Here is a 21,281-nt window from a genome sequence, read left to right on the forward strand (position 1 = left end):
CCATATGCGATTTATAATGCTGGAAATGATTGTTTTCGAGTTATCAGCCCCATAAACGAGTACTAGTTTTTAGCATTCAATTTCACCCGGCGTGTTAGGTAAGCAAGGCCTGACTTTGGGCTCATTTTTTGTGCTCAAAAATATTATTTTAGGTAGAATGAGATACATAACGTGAAAATTCAGACAATTTTACGCTAAATGAAGTCGAAAGAATGATTGAAATGAAAAGTCGGTTCTGGGACTTAAGACAGGCTAGATCGGAAATATCCCTACGGTGCATCACCTCAACGGGATCAAGATAGGGAGCTATGGAACTGCTGGCCAGACATCACGCACTGTGAGTCAGAGCTCCTGAGCTACATATGGCTCCCCGGACCCGCTCCAGCTTGAAATGGAACTCACCTTACTGCCCGCTCGGTTATTATGCAGATTCACTTTGGCTCGGAGCCTCTCTTCAGGCGTCCTTCGTTTTGATTTTCTCCGATCGGCCGAGTCGGCAAACTTCCTGGCGAAGCGCCGGCCGAATTTGGTGTTGTCTCCACACCCTCCCCACTTAAAGTCTCCGTCGGGCGCGCGTCGCGGCGTCCGCCCACAGCCGCAGTAGAATATGGTGCCGGCGCTGCAGCCGCGCGCCACAGAGTGCATCAGAGCGGCGGCACTGTGCGCGTACACAAACGCCTGCTCACGCGTCCCTGTAAACAGACACAGTCGCCAGTCAGTTCCCGTGTCGGGTTCGGGTCCAGAACACCGCATGGACAGTGCCGAGTGATGCGGTTTGCACGACTTAATTCAAGAAAGGTGGAATGTGATGCAAGCAGCCCAAACGCTTCTCACCACGAGCATGAAGTTCTGTTGACGAAATGAGGAATCACGGTGAATTTTGTTGGCGTTCTGGCCTTTCCTGGTCTTTCAGTTCCACTTTTCGATGTAAAGAGGAAAGAAAACATGCTATAAAGTTGAATATGTTAATGTGATAGCATGATGAACTGAAATACCACGTCCGTACCGGAATGCACGATAATGGAGATTCCAAAGTTTTCGAATAATGACTGGCATATTCCTTGTAAGTTCAAGGGCCATGCAATAAAAGATCAATAAGTTTCATGATATTCGATATTCCCATCTATATAGCTCTGCGTGCGAATAATGTTTTAAACACATCAGCTCAATCACTTTTATATGGTCCAGTATAAATATCCAAAACACCATCACGTCATTGCTCAAACTCCCAGCGGTCTCCCAGCTCCCTTCTCACCTGCCGTCAAATCTCGCAGGTAGCTGGGCGCCAGGTTGATGCTGCTGCAGTTCCAGCGGTGTTTGGCGAATATCGCCTGGCACGTGGCGGCGCTCTGGTGGCTGGCCGTGTGCACGTGGCGCATGACATCGCGGTACTTGCGACACAACTTCACCTGGCGGTTCACGAAGCCGTGGTGCTTCCGCGACAGGTGACACAGCCGGGTCGAGTTCCACGTCTCTGGCTCAACGTGCTTAAACGCTCTGAAACATGCGCAAAGATGTGGATTAGACTACATAGGGTCAGGTCAGATATGCTTCCTCGTGTGTGAGACATTGGTAAGACGCCGTCAATCTTCAGTCAGGATCAAGATTGGTGAGATCTCATGGGGCGCTCAAGGGATACCATTGATAGCCTTGTCCCATTTCCGAAGATCTATTGTAACAAACAGACATTAAAGAGGCAATATTGGCGTGTTTTAATACTGCCCCATTATGCCTAAAGCACGGTTCAGCGAGCGGCGCACACCAAAAATGGTAAAACAGGCCCATTAAACGGCACAGAAGGGGAACGGGCCGGGTTATTGTCGGCTCCAGCCGACCGTTGTGCGCGGCTGGACGGCGCCCGTTTCCGGGAGTCGGGCGGCGCCCGGCGCCCCTGTGAGTGAGGCGCCCCGGCGGGTGAGGCGCCCCCGGAGTACTGAGGGGTGGCGGGACACGGGCCGCCACCCGGGGGGCGGACAGAACAGTCATTTGTTTTACCTGGACGGCCGGCCGGGGGTCGTTTCACGCTGATCTGAGCTGGAGTTCAGGGGAGGGAGGCGGATGGAGTCGCACGCGTACCGTGCGTACTCGTATATACGCTGGGCAGACGGGCAGTTTGGTTGAGAGGTTACGGTCGCCTAGGTAAGGGCACAGAAATCCGAGCTGCCTGTCTCAGGATTATGGTGAAGTGTCAGTTTTCACCGTAAAGTCACCCGTCTTCAACGCTTAAGTTATGGACCCAGGCCTTTATCGGTGGAACGTCGCCGATGCCTGTCCCGCCCTGTGTAGCTCTTTGCCTTTCAGCCCCCGAGTGGGTCCCATCATATCGCACGTCTCCCGTCAGTTATTTCGGCAGCCGTGCCGGACAGGCGGTGAAAGGCACGCTTCAGCAGACACTGAAAAAACATCCAGCCCTGGGCAGTTGATATAAAAACACCCACCGACAAACTTATCCAGCCTTTAGATACGTCAAGCGAAAATGGAGAAAACTAGTTTTTGCCGATTTCTTGGGATAAGATATGCTCTCATCCTGATGATGCCTTTAGGTCACTTGCGAAGGAACGAGAAGAGACCGTTCTAGAACCACTCAATCAATCTCTGATGGCATTCTTTGCTTACCATAAGCTGCTGAACGAGGCATTTTGCTATCGTCCTGATCTGGCCCCGGTATGATAATGATCCGCATTACTCAGGCTGCTTTAATTGATGAGTAATTTAACCAGTCACGAGCTCAACGTGATGTTTCATTATGTAGGCACGTCAATTACAATAGATGGTATCGGAGGTGATAGAAAGCCTCGATATTTACAAATTACAGTGGCGTTTTTGCTCGTTTTTGCTGTAAACATAGGATAGGATATGATATGATGTTATGCGAGAGCACGTATTTTTTCAAATATTTTCCCCAGAGCTCTACATCCACGAATAAAATAATAGACCGTCTCAAAGAAGAACATAGCTTCGCAAAACGTGCTACGACAGTTACAAATGCAGTATAACATACACAGAGGGTATTAAGTCTACTCTGCTCAAACTGATGTATATAGGTATGTACATAAGTAATAAGTATGTTTGAATGATAAGCTGTTCCTTGACATTTAATTATACGAGTACATCAGAGCTAGACTTTTGCAGCAGACTTATCTCAAGAAATTAACCATTTAAAGCAAGAAGCTTTACTAATTTGGTTAGATTATACTCCTTGCTCAACGTTCATGAATTTATAGGCATATACCTACATATAGTTGACCAAAGTTTTGTTTACTTCGTCACTGATTTTAAAAGTTCACTCATTTATTACTCGTTTCAATAAAGCTCCGAGAAGCCTTGAAGGTAATTGCTACTTCACTTGATGTACAATGCATTCAAGCATGAACAGGTCCATTTCATCACCATAAGCATTTAGCATAGTCTCCTCCTCGCCTACATCCTATACATAAAACTGAATAGTGAAGGGCTGCTGAATTACTTCTCGGATATCAATATATAATGTTGCCAGAGGACGTTGAACATGGTTCTTTGGATGAACATCGAACATATTTCTGCACTCATAAAGGTCTATTATAAAAGACGAATTTTGAATTGGTATTTCGAAGAGTGCAAGAATTATATTTTACAAAACATAAAGCGGGTCATACATCAGGACCACTGCTTGTCTTGTGTTTATTTGGATCACTCACCACTCTCAGGCAGGTCATGAAATAAAAACCGATGATATTTTCTAAGATTCTAAAACATTTGAAAAGGTACCCCTATAGTTAAGTCTAATGAAAATCTGTAAGTAAAATGTTATATTTGCGAGGCTAGACTGGTGAGTGGTGAGCTTAGCTCTGCGATATAAATTTGACGCCTTCAACCACTAACTCCTCTGAAACGATGTGTGGTGTAGAGCCATGAGTGAGGCACACGCCGGTCCGCCGTGGCCGCCGATTTGGGGCTCTCAGTGACCGCCCCAGTCGGGAAAATCGGCCCCGGCGCTCCACGGCCGGCCTGTGTAATGTGGATGACCTCCTGCTGGGATGGAGGGCGCCACAGTGCGGACATATAGAGCTTGGCTACACTGGACTGTTGTATACGGGTGGCAGTGTAATGGGGAGGGCTGTGAAAGCTAGGTGCCCTCGTGTAGCATCCTAAAGCCAGCAGCTCAGCAGGTACACGGTGGGGTGCGCCGATGTGGGGGACTGACTGGGAGGGTGTTGAAAGTTATTTCTCCCTGTCCCAGTGGGTTCCCTGGCCGACTTACAGCCACGATATGGCGCCGGTCGCTTCCCAGACGACGGTGAGGCACAGCAGTGTGCCCAGCAGGTGCATTGTTCAGAGTCCGGCCGGCGCGCCGTGCTGCTGGTCGAGGTGCGCCCGCGCGCCGCGCCGCATGATCGCTGCGCAACCCACTCGTTACACCGCTGCACTGTCACCGGAGCGGTCACCTGTCGCCGTCACCGGTCACCGCGCACCATCACCGGGTCACCGCCGACCGCCGAGCGTACCCCCACCCACAGCGAGCTGCTGACACCACTGGCGGCGCGGCGCGGGGCCATCGTCGCCGCGGCCGGCGCCGCAGTCGAGCCGCCCATTGGCTGCCGGTCGGCCGGCTGCCGGACGCTCATTGGTCGACAGGATGTCGCCGTCAACCTCCGCCTGACAGCGGCAGTGATCGGCGACAGATTGCAGCCGATCGAACTTGGTCGGCAGAGACAGACACGCGCGAGCGCCGGCCGCCTCTGAGCGCCGAGAGATGGACCTTTGCTCAGAGCCGGCGCGCTGCCACCGCCGGCCGGCCCGCCCCCTCCGCCGTCCGGCCGCCGGCCCCGGCCATTAGCCCGGACAAAGAGCCGGCTGCATTAATCACAGTGGACATCATTAACCCTTTGTCGAAGAGGGCGCCGAGCAGCCGGCCCCCGGAAGCGGCCGCCGGTCCGGGCCGGGCCGCCGGTTCGTCACGGATGTCGCGGCCGTCACGGAGCGCCGCCTCACGGCCGGGCCGTCACGAAACGCCGCTGGAATGTCCGGAGACGGCCGGCGGAGACGGGCCTGCATTTCCCCGGCGCGACTGGCCACAAACTTCCGAGCACCGCGAGCCGCCGGGGTACGCGGAATCTGTGCCACCGCCGCACGCTCCTCGGGCACCGACTGGATCCAGCCGAGCGTGCCGACGGCGACGTGCCTTCAGCTCGGCAACAGGTTTCACTTTCAGCCATCTTGAAATGTCGTCAGCCCATATCGAAAACCATCATGCAACTGGCAACCAGCTGAGGATGTAATTCTGGCTTCAGTCCGGAATTCCTTCGGAATAAACGCGCAGCAATTAAACAAAGGACATTTTAGATTTATCGACAATATTCTCCGATCACAATATGTAACCACGTGCATGTAGGCATTCGCCGTTCGCAGGTTTGCTGGCCCAAATTCCATGGTTACACTTTTCTATATTTACGCGGTATTCCAGTTCTGGAATAGGTACGAAGAATATAGGTATCTCCTTATTCCTTTCCCCAGAAATCAGAATGACAGCATCGAAAGTTGGGGCCCGTTTTTTTGGGTCATCGACTCATCCTATAGGTCTGTTCAATCCTTTGCTTCTGCCATTGTGTGGTTGAGATATTTTGCGAATTCGATAATTTACGTTCGGTTTTTGCGACTCGATATGTTGCGTTTCGATGTTTTGTGTGACACCCGTTCAAAGAGGCACAGGAAGGTGCAGGTTAAATTAAATGCTTTGGTTAAAATTTCAAACGTTTTAAAACGCACCTGACCCCAGCTCCGGTTCCGGAAAGAATTGGAAATTTTTCAGCTCCGGCGACTTCTGGCAGGCTTCCCTCGGGTTCCCCCGGGTTTCATGTTCAAGATATGCATGGCCTTATTCATTTTCTCCAAAAGAAACAGAACAAAGACCATCCCTGTTTTTGTCACGTGGAAGTAATCATGAGAAACATTATAAAATTAAACGCTGTGCTTTGGAGTCGTCCTTGACATAGAAATTTCGAACCGTGGTTTCTTTGAGTTTTTTTTTTGTTGTTATTTTTTATTGCGTTTGTTCCTTTATGTCAACAAAGTTATTTAGCTAATATGAAATTCGAATACATTTTGCTTACATGCTATATTACATATATTATCCCCGCGTTAGCGGCAAAAAGTGTGCTGCTTTCAAAAGAGTCATTACCAGAACTAGACACAAAAAGCGATGAAGAAATAGCTGAAGCTGAAGCTGCTGCGGATGAACATGTAATCGAAGAATCAAATGAAGTCGAATCTGAGGAGCCAACAGACCACCACGTTAAGAAAAAGCATCCCCACAACAAAACTGCAGAGGCAACGTTGGATGAACTGAAGGACATGCTCAAAAATCTTACCGAGACATCAAATGTTACATCTTCAGAAGAAGAGATTGAAACAACAACGCCGTATAATGTCAAGCACTACCTCACAGCGGAACAGAAATACTATATGCTGAGAATTAATCTTCTTGGTATTGGAATCCGTGTGGTTCACGACATCATCCCTATCCCAGTGCTCAATACAGATCAGTACAAGAAATCGATGGAAGCTCTTTTAGATAAAGTGCAAGCGGCTCGCGTGGCATCATCCAATGTGACTGCTGGGAAAATGCACAACATCACACTCGAGGATGCCCACAAGCTCCAACTGAAAATGACTCATTCTGGATCGACTGTGGCCCCAGCAGCATCCAAGGCGACCCACATCAGCCGGACAACCGAGGTGAGTTGATCGCTGGCTTTTTTCCGTGACCATAACGGCTAACTAAGACGGACTCGTTAAGCGGCCCAACTACTCTGGCCATTTCCATTTCATGCTTCAAAATACAGACACAGGTGATTCAGAGGTTGTGCTCTGAAAACGAGCAATACATTAGATATTGACGTTTCTTGTCATGAGCCAAAGGAACAGAATGCCGGACAGAAACCTTTCCCCATTCAATAGGTAGAATCTCAAGAATCATAGAGCGATGTTTGCTTGTAGACTTACTGATTTACACTTACTAAAAGAAACGCTTCCCGTTGTTCACCACTTTGGCAGGATAGCAAAGTACGCTTATGAAGGTAGACCATCTGGTTAGGAGATCGTAATAATTCACATTTTCAGCTAATCAAAGGGAAGAGCAAGTAACAGAAACGACAAGTGTGGGGCACTGAAAAGTATCGTTCAAAATATTAAATTGTATATTTCCCCTTCAATTCTAATAATGGCATGGCTCGACAGATATGTTATCCAACAAACACTTTCAGCCCACATAGACTGATACAGAATGCGCATGTTATCGAAATACCAGCGCCAAACCATTTGCCATTGACCTGTGTGCATTCACCATTCACAGGCCATGATTCTGGTTGGCGTGGTTGTTGGCATAGTCCTGATCGGTGGTCTGCTGTACGCCTGCAAACGCTCCATGGACGGCAGGGGAGACTACTACGACCATCTGCAGGGCGGCGGCGGAGCCGTGCCCCTCAACTAGTCCCAGTTAGAACCGCCGTCTAGCTGCCGTGACTACCAGCCAGGCAGAGCAAGACTATTGATACAGTTTGCCAGCGTATGTAGTCCAACATTTTTTTTACCCGCTGCTGTGTTGCTGGATGTTCAGCAGCTTTAATTTATACGCGGTGAGCGCTGCACGTTTTTCGCTAAAAGTGTATCACTTTAGTTGAATTGAAATGCATTATCAAATTTACAACTGAATCTGGTCAGTTTTTCCATTTTTATGCTAATAAAAAGCGAGGCGTGTCGTCTGTTATGTTTGATGGATGTGTCATAGCTTTTAGTCCGGCTCGTCTAAGCGGGTAGAAGTTTTTTTTTGGTAATACCGTCGTTTTGCATTAACTTTGTAGAAGCACTATCCGTTATTAGGACGCTATTCGACTGGAACATCTAGGTAAAGCCTGAATCCATCCCAGACTAGTCGGATCCCACAAGAAAGCTGGAAATAACGTTAGTACGCTAACCGCCTTGCCATTACCTGAAACGACCGCTCGCGCGAAAGAGGCTGATTCGGTTAGTAACAATAACAATAACAATAATAGTTACGGTAACGGTGAGTGGAGAGGGGCCGTCACAAGAAAAGACGGTGTCTGCCATGGACAGTGGATGCCGAATGCTGATGAAAAATAGCCTGTCTCACGGGACGGTCTCAGCTATTGCATCAGCGATAGTTACAACTCGGTCTTTTATTTCTAAAACGGTCAGCTGAGGTCAAGTCACTTACTTTAATCTCTGCCAGTTTTTGACGACAGCTTTCGTTTGAAACAGGACAAGAGGCAAATGGCAATAGTCGGAATTTGACAGAGTCCGAAAAAAAAAATGTGAAGAAAACTTGAGTGATGAGTGACATACATTTTTGTAATATCTAAACTTCAAGCTCATCAGTATATAATTGCTCACCGAGGTTTGTAATTCTCTTTGGGCGAATTCCAATTCTATGCCATCCTTCTTGCTCGTCCTGTCTCTAATCATTTAATTGCGCGCCAGATAATCGAGTTTGGAACGAGGCCTATCGGTTCCGAGGAAGGCTATTCTGGGTGGTCGGGCGGGCAAAGGTTAGCCGTTGGTCGGTCACACGTTGCGTGCGTTGCGAATTACGTCAGTAGCTATATCTGGAAATGAAGGGCGCACAAGAGTCGCCTTGGCCAGCATCGAGCCTGCATTATCACAAATATGGCATGTCTTAGGTATCCGAACGAGCACTCAGTCTGAGCCGCTTGGCTAGGCGTCGCTCACCAAGGCCGGCACTTAAATATGCGTATATCACATAAGGAAATGTAGGCGATAGGCACCCGAACTCACTGAATATCTCGTGGTGCAGCCGAGACGCATCTTGCTCCGCGTCCTGGAAACTTGCTCGGCGCAGCGGTCCAGCTCTGTCTATGGAATGGTCGGAAGCCTTCGATAGTGCGTGACCGGGCGTGGCAGACTTGGGCCCCAAAGCCGATTCTTTGGAAGGCTCAGCAGTCAGCTCAGTCACCAAGTTGGAATTTGAATGCCTAGTGAGAAGATCTGCGTTTAAACCTGGTCGTGTGAACTCCTTTATCCAGAAAAATTCGTCGGAGGTGGCATATTTATTCAGATAACTATCGTGATGTGCATGTGATATAACGCTTCATATGGCTATTGATCTTTTCTCAGCTTCTGAGAAAGGAAATGAGAATTTTCTTTGGGGAAGAAAATTCATTGAAACATGCTGCATTGCATCTTTTTTATGTGTTCTACTTAGGGCTGCGGAATCGATGGATTTTAGGGTGACTCCGACTCCGACTCCAGCTTCAAAAACCGACACCGACTCCGACTTCCAACTCTGACTCCGACTCCGGACGGTTCTATTAAAATCCATATCGTGTTATTGAAGTTCAAAATGTTTTATTTTGCCTGAAACGATCCTTTGTGCGTTCCAGGGCTTTGCGTTGCAAATACGCATTAAAAATAGCATGCAGAACAGAATTAAAAAGCAGGTTCTGGGGAATTCACCGTCTTCTGCATCTTTCGCTCAGCTGAAAACGTTTGTTCAAAACAGTAAAGTGGTCTTTTTTCGACAAAATCTAATTTCGAGCGCAATATCGTCAATCAAACAGGTGCAGTGCATGACGTTGAGCCATGCAGCGTTAACTTCGACTCTGGACTCGGAGTCGGTAGGATTTCGGCGACTGCGACTCCGACTTCGGGCAGAATTGTCGACTCCGACCGACTTCAACTCCGACTCCGACTCCGACTCCGCAGCCCTGGTTCTTCTAGTTTATTATATCGAAACATCAAGTAAAGGAAGTCACCGGGTGCGTTTGACTAACCGCGATCGATGGAGATGATGAAGTGTACCAATGTGTACGTTTCGGGGTTTTATTTGTGTCACAAGACCATTTCAGTTATGTTGCCTGTCAATAAGGTCAATCGGCCTTTTTTTGCAATGCGGTTCTTTTTATTCGGTTCAATAGCTTCAAAGTCATCTCACATCAAGTCAATAACATCTTAAATGCCTATATTTGAACAGATCAAGCAAATTACGGACGTTAAATGTCTGGATGCCTTTACCGTAATTGCCTCAACAAAATTACTTTACTTATCGCCCAATTACTTTCACACCAAAAACTAATCAAACGACCTTCACTTCAGCTGCGAGAAGTATCTATCAGGCTTCTTTGACCTACAACAACAGTGCCTGCCTGCATGGTATTTGGTGCCTAACTATTGTCAGTGTACTCGCTGAGCGGGGCTTACATCTGCCAGGTCTCAGGCAGCGTTTTAAAGGGGCTCTGCAGCAATCCTGTAGTCTGTGCCACGGTGGGCTGAGTCGACCGCCGTTAAATTGGCTCATCTTATCCTGCATAGCGAACCTCTGGATTGCATGATGCAGACTTCACCACGATTGCAGTGCATCCATGCATAGTTTGACAGCCGGTAAATAAAACTGTGATATCCAACGATTTAAAAAGGAATGTTTTTTTTCCGAAGCAATGTTGTACGGAAATAACCTGTTATGAACTAATGTACCCTTATTCGTATAATAGGCTGGTTACAACCAAGTGCAAATCTATAAAAAGATAACGTCTTCCTCATATTTTCTTACCTAAACCATGACATTACAAAACTTCATATCCATTTTTTTTTTTGTAGAAATGTGTTTATTTCTTGCTTGGAATGATCTTTTACGATAAATCCTAGAATCTATCATCGCTGCATTTTTATGTTTTGCGAAATAAACATTATTTCATCAGGTCACAGCTATTCTCAGATTTCAGGTGGGTCGAATAGTCCCATAACTGAAGGTCACCGAACACATAATTCTGTTCACAGGAATTCAGTCGCTGTTCGTGCAGTCTGTTGGCTGGGGGCTGGGTTGCACGACACGGCTAAAGTGCTGATGCCACGTGCCAGGACGATTTACCGGGCACGGTATGAGGGGTTTATGGACGGCTGGAGACGTGGTGCGCCGCCGAGGCTGCTCCGAAAGACCACTTGGTGACAAGGCAACGATCGAATTCTTTACCGATTCATTCGAGTTGGTAGCTTCGTCAGGAGACGGAGCTACCAACGTCAATGAATCCGTCAATTGGGTTATCTCATGCCACACAAGACTATTCTATCACCCCAAACTCAAAGCTCTTACGTGGCCTTATCAGATCGAAAAGAGACCGACGGACTACGAAATATAAAGGTAAACAAGATCGCATTTGTGAAACACCTTTGACAATAATCTGTCGTTACCTGGAATTGTCACACCGTGCGATGTTAACGGGTCGAGGTTTACGCAACAAGCTCTGTGTGCTGAGTGTGCTCCGGCTCTGTCAAGTTGGCTCTGTGAATTCGTTCATTCAAACACTCTAGCTCAGTTTATTAAAGAAAAAGTAACTGTTTTTGACATAATAGGTAGTACCTTACTACCTATATAGTTAGTTACTATGTAGTCAAATGAGAGTGCATATAAGATCATGGCATTTAACATAGCTTCTGAGCTTTTATTTCCATCTTATTATTCTATCATCAACATCAACAATGGTCTCAAACGAACTTAATAGTTACACGAAGTAAACGAGAAATACAGCTCACTCAACAGTACAATACTTACTATCCGAGTGACCCGATGTAAGAAGCCTTAGGGCCAACTGACGGTACCATAATACTCGACAGTAACGACATCGTTCCTCCAAACCGACGTGCTCATAAGGGTGGTTTGTAACTGAAAGGCCAAGTGGTTGCTCTAATCTTTTTTTCGGCGACCTGACAAGACATAGCTAAGACGGTGACGAGAACGTCTTCAGCAGGTTGTTGCGCACGTTGGTGACGATCCGGAACGCCTCGGCGGCCTCTGGGCTGCCGTTCTTGTCCGGGTGCAGCATCACGGCCAGCGTCTTGTAGGCCTTGTTGACCTGCTCCTTCGTGTAGCCGGGCCTCAAACCCAGCTTATCCCAGTCGTTGGGGGCACTGAAGATGCGTCGCAGCCAGGAGGCGAGCGGAGCGCTGCCTGGCGACGGCGACTGTGGCGCCGCCTCGCGGTGCCGGCCGCCAGCCGCCGACCGCACTGCCATCTGGAAGAACTCGTCAAACAGCTGCTGCACCCCGGCGCCGGAGCTGGCCGACACCTGGAAGTGGGGTGCACCGATTCGGGCCGCCCACCGCTCGCCCTCCTCTGCGGACACGTCTCGGGGTGTCAGATCTGTCTTATTAGCGGCCACGACGAGCAGCGGCGGGCTGCCGTCGCCGGACAGCTCCCTCAGCCAGCCGTCCAGAGCTGCGAAACTGGCTCTCTCGGTAACGTCATACACCAACAGCACCGCCGTCATACCGGCGTAAAACTCGGTGCGTACGTCGGCGAACAGCCGACGGCCCGACGTGTCAAAAATGTGCACCCGCGCGTCGACACCGTCGACGGTGATGCGAGTCACGCCATAGTCGATCCCGATGGTCGGAAGGTACTTGGGCACGAAGCGGCGCTCGCAGTAGCGCTTCACCAGGCAGCTTTTGCCGGTCTGACAGCTGCCCAGAGTGAGCACCTTTACGCGGACAGTGTGGTTCATACTGTTGGACCTCGGCCTGGGACACAGGCAGACTGGGTGGGGGAATCGGCCAGTCAGTCACTGCAGTCCGCCGCCAGTCGAGAATCGAGGTCCGGAGCTCACTCCTATTTCACTGGGCCGTGAGGGTCACTGCTGGTCACTGCTGGTCAAATCACTGTCTCAGAGTCACTGCTTGTCAGCGCGTGGTCGTACCTCTCACTGTCTTTAGGCTCACTGTTGGTGGGATCTCTGGCCCACTGTTGAACTGGCGAACTGCCCAACGATTAACCGTCAAATGGCTCAGTCGGAGCTAGAAGCACTGCCGGTTCACATTTTCATATCATGAGCCCGAGAATCAACCGGATTGTGGCTGGCCGCAGATGTTGTCGTGAATGTCCTCGCTGAAATCAGAGCCAGAGAAAAATGACTGAGGCTGTTGAAAAACACTTTCATGATGTGCACATCAAACGAATCGAGGCAGAAACGATAGGTAACAAAATTCAGCCGAGAAAGTCCCCATCACTTCATAAGAATAATGTAATAAATAGCGCAAGATTTTAATGTGCTTACCGGCTGCACGTAAATGTCATAAACTCATTTATCATAAGTGTCAGAGTTAAGTTTTTAGAAACAACGAATTGGGCTTGTTTGATGTCTTTCGCTCCAATTTTTTTTCGTCTTGAATTTTAATTATATCCTTGTATAGAACGTGTATTTGCATACATTCGACTTCTTATTTTAAATTAAGTCACGATTCTAAAATACGACAAAAATCAAAATTATTCTACCAAATTACTAAGACAAGGAGTTCGAGGCTATTCTGTTCCAAGCTCTAAATAGCGGCTAACCAATTACTGTAACTTAACTGTTAGCGAATGTCGCTTTTTAGTGCAAGCAAAAACAAAGAACTTGTTATCAAATACAAAAACAAAACACAACACTCCCCCTCAACACACCTACCTACATTTGCACGCTGAGTGTCCTTGCCTTAAAAGGTCAATGATGCCGGCGGTGGCGGCGCGCCGGTCGGTTCGAGCCAGGGCACCGGGAGGGGCGTTATTTTTGGCGCCCACCGGGCCGATGACGTCACGGCAGAGAGCTGGCCGCCACCGCCGCCCTCGGCTGCCGCCGACCCGGCGAGTCGAAACATTCATAGCTGCCGCCCTCACAGCCTCAGCCGCCCCTCTACAGGCTCCGCAGCCGCCCCCACAGCCTCCTCAGTCGCCCTCGTAGCTTAGGCTCGCCCGATGGGGCCTCTCAGATGGCTTCATCAATGAGCTGATGCGGCCAGTTATGAATGTATTTTTATTTTATTTCATAATTAGCCCGCGTGGCTCCAGATCACAAGTGTCGCATCACACTGGACTCTTCGATGGAGGTTTCAAACGTCTAGTTGAATTCGTTTGAAGTTTTAGTGCCTTTTCTGTATCGATTTGTTTTCAGTCCCAAAACTTGCAACAAAAATGGTCTAACCTAGGTGTCATATATTATTTTTTTGCCTGACGTTTTATTGCACGATGTCTGTCAACCTGGGTGCAAAAAAAAAAAACAAAAAAAAAAACGTTGCGCATGTCCTACAAATATCTAAGGTTGGGAACTTGGGACAAGTAATCTAGCATATTTCATAACATAACCATGTACAAAGCTCCAAAGTTCGAGATGTCGACAAAACATTAACAATATTTTTTTCTGCATAAAACGTTAAAAGACTGCGATAAAATTTAATATTAAGCCACTAATCCAGAGAGCAAATTTGAAAGCAAACCAACGATTGCATACGTAGTGCAGGTTTCTCCAAATTTTCCTCTATATCCACGGGATATATCTTTATATATTTCATATCATCAATTCTCAGAAACACCGAGTCTATTTCAAATCTCAGAATTAAATTGGAGTCTCTAAAACATCCAGGGGCCACCAAATATATGCATGTAATTAGAATGGCCTAGCCTACGGGTAGGTATATATGTATAACTGTATGATCGCTTAATCGGCCTGGGACCACCAAAAATAGCTGTGATCAGTGATCACCGAATCTACGTGCACCTTATCGTCGAGAGCGTCAAATCCATCTGGAGCCATCGCATCTGCTTCGGATCACCAAAGCTCGAGTGAGGCCACCACGTCTATCTGGGGAATCTATTTGAAACCATGAAATCTATCTGAAACCATTAAACATATCTGAGGTCGCTCAGTAGGTGACGCGACACGGGAGGTCAGACGACCCTCCTGTGACGGACAGTCCTCGGCTGCCGTGGGGGTTGACACACTGACCCAGCTTCTCGTCAGTGCCAAACTGTCAACCCTGAGAGAGAGAGAGAGAGAGAGAGAGAGGAGAGAGGAGAGAGAGAGAGAGAGAGAGAGAGAGAGATGAAGAGAGAGAGGAGAGAGAGAGAGAGGAGAGAGAGAGAGAGAGAGAGAGAGGGAGATGGAGAGAGAGAGATGGAGAGAAAGAGAGAGAGAGAGAGAGAGGGAGAGAGAGAGAGAAAGAGTGAGAGGGAGAAAAAAACAACAGTGAGGGTGAACATATTTTGTGGCTTGTTTCTTCTTTCTTCATAATATTACGTTACCAAGCTATTGATGTTCATGGAGGCGCGACTTTCCACCAAAATGCTTCCTAACACGTATCTAAGTTATGACAACAATTAAAGGCACATCCACTATTCCTGAATGCCAATATGCATTTCATTATAACTCAAATGCCAACAACATTTTCACTTATTATCCCGGCTATGCTTCAACTAATGTGCAAAATATTTAAAAACAGTTTGAATAGAATAGTCACATCCCTCAAGACTTGCCATGTCTGGAGGAAAGGAGCCGCCAACAGTGACATTCACCGTGTCCCTATGCTGCCAGTGGTTGTGGGCTCTACTGAGGCATGCGCCGTAAGTTATCGATAGAAGAAGGGGAGTTCGGTCATGTCAAGACCCTTACCGTAAGTCGACTTTTTAAGCTGACCCTTTTTGACAAAGAAATAGTTGATTGAAATATGAAAATTAGCGTGATTTGGGATGTATCTGTTGCAGTGATTGAAACGTTCATGGATTTCAGAAATACGATCAGTTTTAACAGGAGATTTCGTCTGTATGTATGTGTATTGTGTAACGGATACTCTCGAAGACTGTGGGAGGTCCCCATTATCGTCGGACTGTCTGTGACTGCCTGTGAGCTACGTGGGACAGGTGTTACCCACCCCAGACCTCGCGAAGGAAGGAGGGAAGGGAGGAGAGGGGAGGGGAGGGAGCGAGGCTCCCGCTGACGCGTTCTCTCGTTGGTCATGCTCTGAATATAGCCCCGGCGGCGCCGGTGGCGCTGGCGGGGTCGGAGTGGGCTCCTCGGAGAGAGCACCTCTTCACACCGCCTCGGCCCCGGGCACGGGACGGACGGAGTGGTGGTAGTACACCGCAGGGGTTTTGAGTCCGAGCTTACCGACCTCTAGCTCTACCGGGACAGATGAAACTCGAGGGGACGGACGTGGAACTAGTAAAACTTCGGCGCTGGGGGCTAGTTATGAAACAGTGATTCCCGTTCCCGGAATGTTGAGCTAGAAATCCAGGAACTGTGAGGAAGGAGAGAGCACCGTGGCGAGACATGTCCATTTGGCAGGAAGACCAGGACTGACTAGATAAGAAGATAGATAAGATGCACAAGATAGATAAGAATGCACGTGACGGATAGCAGATGATGTCCTATATTCCAGCTCTGTCAGCGGCTGTGCAGGCGTCCCCTCTACGCTTCACACAATTACATACCACCGCAATGTCCCGACTTCGAAGCAGATAATTGCGACGGAGGGATAAGTGCAAACGGAATGCCGAGCATTAATTGGGTGTTGAGAGTTTGGCGACAAACTGGCGGCACGCGCCCTAATCCGACAAAAAACAACGACAGTCTGGCGGCAGGGGGCGGTGGACGGTTGGCGGTGGGCGGGGTCGGAGCCTCGATGAGACTGAACAGCGCGAGACGGTGGGCGGTGGCCAGGGGCGGGAGGCGGGCGGTGCGAGGCCACCGCGGCGGTCGACTGGGCCTGGCCTCCGCTTATTTCTGGGCTCCAGTGAGCCAGTCGGCCTGGCAGTGGGCCGACGGCACCGACCGTCATTCCGGCAGGAGGGATCACACACGGCCTCGGTGGCATGCCTCATCTGAGCGGGTCCAACTGACTGTCACGAGGAGCCGACTTCATACCGATCAGTATTTACACTCTGCAGTCTAGCCTGAGGAGTGAGGGACAGTTGGTGGAGAGACTAGAGATAAGAAGTCAGAAAAGTCCTCCCCGTCAGTCCAGGGAAGACATCCGGTCTATGAATAATGCATATGGAAACAGGGTTTTTATTTTCAGTGCATGACTAGGTATAACTAGGTAGGATAAAGTAAGACCCTTATAGGTAAAGTAAAAAAATAAACATTTTGAGTTTTTTAACAGCTGGAACGATTACACTGTAGCCTAGTGCACCGTTCGGGACCAGCTAAAAGGGTCGTACCCATAAAAAGTTGGGGTCTTACTTTGCAAATGCACAAGTTCGGTGCCACTATTTCGTTCGTCGGCCCATATAGGTCACCCAGGCCAGAAGGCATTTTGTTGATGTGCTTACGGACGCTTGAAGGGATGAGGTTACCCTATGCGGAAGACCCTCATCAAACGGTTGTAGCTTTGAACCCTTTTAAAAGCCTTTCAGGCCGGGCCGCCGGCCGGGCTGCTTATATTTCCGCTATGCTCAAAGAGTGCTTCGCATTTTATGCTTGCTCGCTGCCACACAACAGCCGCTATGTTTTAAGGCTATCCAGGGTCATTGTAGCTTATCTGTGGTCGTGTTTGAGTTCAAAACTTAGCCTTTTTCTAGTTTAAATAATGCAGTTGGACTTTTCCTCGACATCGGAAATGTACAGGCCGAATAGTATATATTTAGATCGACGAAGTGATCGTTTACACCGTCTCGAGGAAAAGATTAACTTCATTTATTCGTTTGATTATATTCAATATGTTCCTCGCTAGAGCACTAAAAAATGTTCTGTTTCAGAGTTATTTAACTGAGTTTATGGTTGTTGAACTGACTTTGGAGTTCATCGGCTGTCCTGATGATTTTGATTTTGGGTAGGTACCATTCGTTTCATCTTACAACACCCATCACAGCAGGCTCTTTTCCTGCGAAGCTCTAGCCCAATTAGGAGCGAAATGGTGTCAGAAATTGCAATAATTCTGGCACCTTAAATATTATACGCAGGAGAGTAAGGAATACCATGTTTTTAGTGTTTCCTCCTCTATCGCCATTGTCCCGTGCTCCCATTCCCATTTGGCTGTTATTGGCCGTACTCACCCACTTTTTGGTTGCGCTCCTCATCTACCACAACCTTGGGTGAGACGACGGTACCTATTACTGGGGACAACTAACAAAGACAACGACGCAGGAGTGGAGTTAAAAAAAAAAAACGAGAGAAGGAGAGAGAAAAAGAAAGGAAGAGGGGCCGCTGTGTGGGGATGGTGGGCGGGGGACGCGCTGTCCGCGGTCCATCTCCGCTCCCCGCCGGCCTCTGCCGCAGACTGACGGCTGTCCCCTCCGTCCCGTTTCCCCCTCCCTCCCCGTCCTCGCCCCCTCCCCACAGAGTGTTCTCCCGACCCTGCCTCGGACCAGGCGGCTCGCGGAGTCTCCAATTCGCGCCTCGTCGAGCCACTAAACTTCATTAGGGGGCCCTAATGTCGATTAGTGTTTCCTCCTCTATCGCCATTGTCCCGTGCTCCCATTCCCATTTGGCTGTTATTGGCCGTACTCACCCACTTTTTGGTTGCGCTCCTCATCTACCACCAAATGCCCCAACTGGAACCGATAGGCAATTGTAGTGTATTGGCACACTCAGAGTCGATAACCGGACAGTGGCGACGGTGTCTATTATGACCCCCAAAAGTTCGATATATAGCGACATATCGCCTGAATGTGATCGTAGACGGCGACCGCGTCGTCCGTGTCACCCCGACCGACACCACAAAGCTCCCATCGGGTGGGACAGGTCTAAAAAGAGCCGGGCGTCTGAACAGGTCCCCTAGGGAATCCGTTATTGATTTCCCGGGTAATCGCAGCACACACGGCCCTGCTGCGCCGCACGGCGGAGCGGTTGTCGCGGTGAACCTCCACCGGCGGCCCCCTCTGAACCCTATCCGCTGAGCTCTGACGCGAAAGCGGTACAAGACGACCTCCGCGTTTCTAGGTTAACATTGGGACAGCCCCGGAACACTTGGTCAAGTCTCTCGACGCCTATACCGGTGTAGGCGGGCACGCGTCTCGCGCCGCGGCAGGTGTTGCACTCACCTGGGCACTAGGGAAAACACCGCCGCGGCTCACCGGTCCCCGGCCGCGGCCCAATGCCGGGCCAAAACCGCCACCGCCGATTGGTGCGCCGTGGTAACCTGTATGGTGGACCTCCGTCCCGTTTCCCCCTCCCTCCCCGTCCTCGCCCCCTCCCCACAGAGTGTTCTCCCGACCCTGCCTCGGACCAGGCGGCTCGCGGAGTCTCCAATTCGCGCCTCGTCGAGCCACTAAACTTCATTAGGGGGCCCTAATGTCGATTATTGTCAATAACATTCCGGATTTCCAAGCACTATTGGCACAGGTCCGGTCGCTTTACTGAGGCACTTGTCTCAGTGGATGGAGTCGTTACAAGATACGAGCACATGCTTACCTACCGAGATTTCTTATATGCCCCGAAGATGAAAACGATGTCACAAATGCAATCAAAACTAAATTAGAGATAGTCCAAAAACATCAGGGTCGCGTGGCACAAGCAAGCAAAGCAGGTATAGACGGTTGATGGCAGTGAGGACGGATGCCAGTGGGAACAGGACAGCCACCTATCTCTTCCCCGTCTCCACTGTCCCCGCAACGGGTGGTCCCCTCCCCCATCCCTCCCGCTAACTAAATCACCGCTGCGAGGGACGCCGGCGGCTAAAACAGGACCGCGACAAGGGCGCGTACTCACGGGCGGTGGCGGCGGCGGCTGCTGGCCGGTCGCCGCCGCCGCCACCATCGCCGCCGCCCGTCCCCTCTGCCATATTTGGTGGGCGGCGCGGCCGGCCGGCCGACGGCGTCGGGCCCGACGCGCTGCCGGCTGCGCGCGCCGTGTCGCCGCCGACGGGCCACCCCACCAAGTAAGGGCCCGGCCGGCTGGCACGCGCTGAAGGTATATAAGGGCCGTCGGCGGGGGGCGGGCCCACAGTCTCCGAGGGGGTGTCCGTCTGATCCACACCGAGTGCCAGGTAGGAGGCCAGCCGCCGCCGTCGTTACGGTGGTGTGTTGTGGTATCGAGGTGCGGTACTCAGTGCAAGCGGTCGAAAGGGTGGTAGCGAAACGGCTGTCCGTCCAGATCTTCATGTGGTTCCATACGTGATAGAAAGTGTCAATTTTGGGAGGAAGGAACCGTGAGAAAGTGACGAGTGCTAAAGGCTGTCAGCCAGAGCAATATAACGACCTTGGTTTGGTTTTCATCAAAAATTTGATTGACATATCAAGGCTTCTTATTTAGCTTTGAAGTTCAGTTATAACTTCAAAGCCAATGCCAATTCATTTGAATAAGCATTTAAGTTTCATCAACTTTTCAATAACAGATATGCTTATGAAACAAAGATAAGCATTGTCGGGAGCCTTTGCATGTAAACGTCCATCGATAATTGATTTAAAATCGAGAGAAACAGCGAAGCGTTTGCTTAGATGATAACAAATTATCATCTTGTATGCTTTGAATGGATATTTGCATACTCATATCTGTATTGGATTTAACTCATTAAATTCGACACTAAACAGTTTTTTATCTTTTTTATATATAATACAACGAAACGTCCAAAGCAGCTGGTTTAAAACAATAAAAAATTCATTTCGTTGGTGTCAAGTTTAAAGAGTTTTATTGACAACATCATAGATAACAGTAGAACAGTTCAGTTCAGATAACAGTTCTACTGTTATCTATGACAACATGTATAAAAATACGGTTTTTAGTTTTCAAGTTTTCTATTTACCGTAACTTCCCTTTTAATAATTTGCCCTCGTTCGTCCATGCCAATAATTTGATGAACTGGGAAGAGGTTAGGTCATGCTAGAACGCGATTGCTGCGAAGTTATTACTCATTTCAACATCACCAACGCGTATTGCAGTTGCGTTGAGATTATAATTGACCCGTTGTTCTCCGCTGTTTCAGACTCTAATCAACCAAGATGTGTGACGACGACGTTGCCGCGCTTGTGGTCGACAATGGCTCCGGCATGTGCAAGGCTGGGTTCGCCGGTGACGACGCGCCCAGAGCTGTCTTCCCGTCCATCGTCGGCCGGCCGCGCCATCAGGTCAGGACCGGATAGAAGCACATCAGCTACAGGATAAGGCGATTACCATACCAGCTAGAGGATAAACAGGCAGCACCGTCTATCAAACAATATAACCGCTTCTTGACAGAGCCACTTACAACTACAACAGCTCCAGCCTGTTGGACAACCATTAGGAGCAACTTTGGCGTACCTACTGAATGTGGACTGCCAATCAATAGATCGGGCTTTAAATTGGTAATATTGAAATTTGATGGACTGAGCTAAATTTTACAAAACAAGTAATGCTTCCGGCAGCATGAAGACGCTGCCGGGATGTGTTCTCATTGTCGCAGCTGTCTTCGGGGACAGCAGCTGGGAACTATTCGTTTTTCCCAGCTGCACCCCTTCCGTCGTTTCCGCTTCTGCCGCTGTTCGTCGGTCTCGACGCCGCCATATAAGGCGTTGCCGGGAGGCGGTGGAGCGCGGGGCGGGGCGGTAATTTTAG

General features: G+C 49.2%; 3 protein-coding genes and 1 long non-coding RNA gene across 4 annotated transcripts in view; 2 read left to right on the plus strand and 2 right to left on the minus strand.

Annotated features, from left to right (window-relative positions):
* The window catches only part of LOC122384252 (protein Wnt-11b-2-like), a 29,767-nt gene extending 24,462 nt beyond the window's left edge, over window positions 1-5,305 (minus strand). The window contains exons 1-3 of the mRNA XM_043371449.1: window positions 4,241-5,305; window positions 1,256-1,497; window positions 403-692 (exon numbers count right to left, since the gene is read on the minus strand). Of these exons, the coding sequence (XP_043227384.1) occupies window positions 403-692; window positions 1,256-1,497; window positions 4,241-4,308 (600 nt within the window). The 5' untranslated portion in view covers window positions 4,309-5,305. The remainder of the gene's footprint in view (window positions 1-402; window positions 693-1,255; window positions 1,498-4,240) is intronic.
* A 577-nt stretch (window positions 5,306-5,882) lies between these two features.
* Window positions 5,883-7,739, plus strand: LOC122384254. Its single transcript, XR_006257004.1, has 2 exons — window positions 5,883-6,714; window positions 7,331-7,739. It is a non-coding gene; the product is annotated as an uncharacterized LOC122384254 (long non-coding RNA).
* A 3,562-nt stretch (window positions 7,740-11,301) lies between these two features.
* On the minus strand, window positions 11,302-13,164 carry LOC122384255 (dnaJ homolog subfamily C member 27-like). The gene is made up of 2 exons (XM_043371450.1): window positions 13,059-13,164; window positions 11,302-12,889 (listed from the first exon to the last, which is right to left on the minus strand). The coding sequence occupies exon 2, from the start codon at window positions 12,507-12,509 to the stop codon at window positions 11,727-11,729; it is 783 nt and encodes a 260-aa protein (XP_043227385.1). The 5' UTR covers window positions 12,510-12,889; window positions 13,059-13,164; the 3' UTR covers window positions 11,302-11,726.
* Window positions 13,165-19,561: 6,397 nt separating this feature from the next.
* LOC122384256 (actin, muscle) overlaps window positions 19,562-21,281 on the plus strand; it is a 3,977-nt gene continuing 2,257 nt past the window's right edge. The window contains exons 1-2 of the mRNA XM_043371451.1: window positions 19,562-19,737; window positions 20,674-20,815. Coding sequence (XP_043227386.1) covers window positions 20,690-20,815 — 126 coding nt within the window. The 5' untranslated portion in view covers window positions 19,562-19,737; window positions 20,674-20,689. The remainder of the gene's footprint in view (window positions 19,738-20,673; window positions 20,816-21,281) is intronic.

This window comes from Amphibalanus amphitrite, unplaced genomic scaffold (assembly GCF_019059575.1).
Source record: "Amphibalanus amphitrite isolate SeventyFive unplaced genomic scaffold, NRLGWU_Aamphi_draft 000184F_arrow, whole genome shotgun sequence".
In the NCBI taxonomy this organism is placed as follows: domain Eukaryota; kingdom Metazoa; phylum Arthropoda; class Thecostraca; order Balanomorpha; family Balanidae; genus Amphibalanus; species Amphibalanus amphitrite.

Bases quoted from the DNA above. Each gene is read 5' to 3' on its own strand.
- LOC122384255 (XM_043371450.1), bottom strand. From the start codon at position 12,509: ATGAACCACACTGTCCGCGTAAAGGTGCTCACTCTGGGCAGCTGTCAG.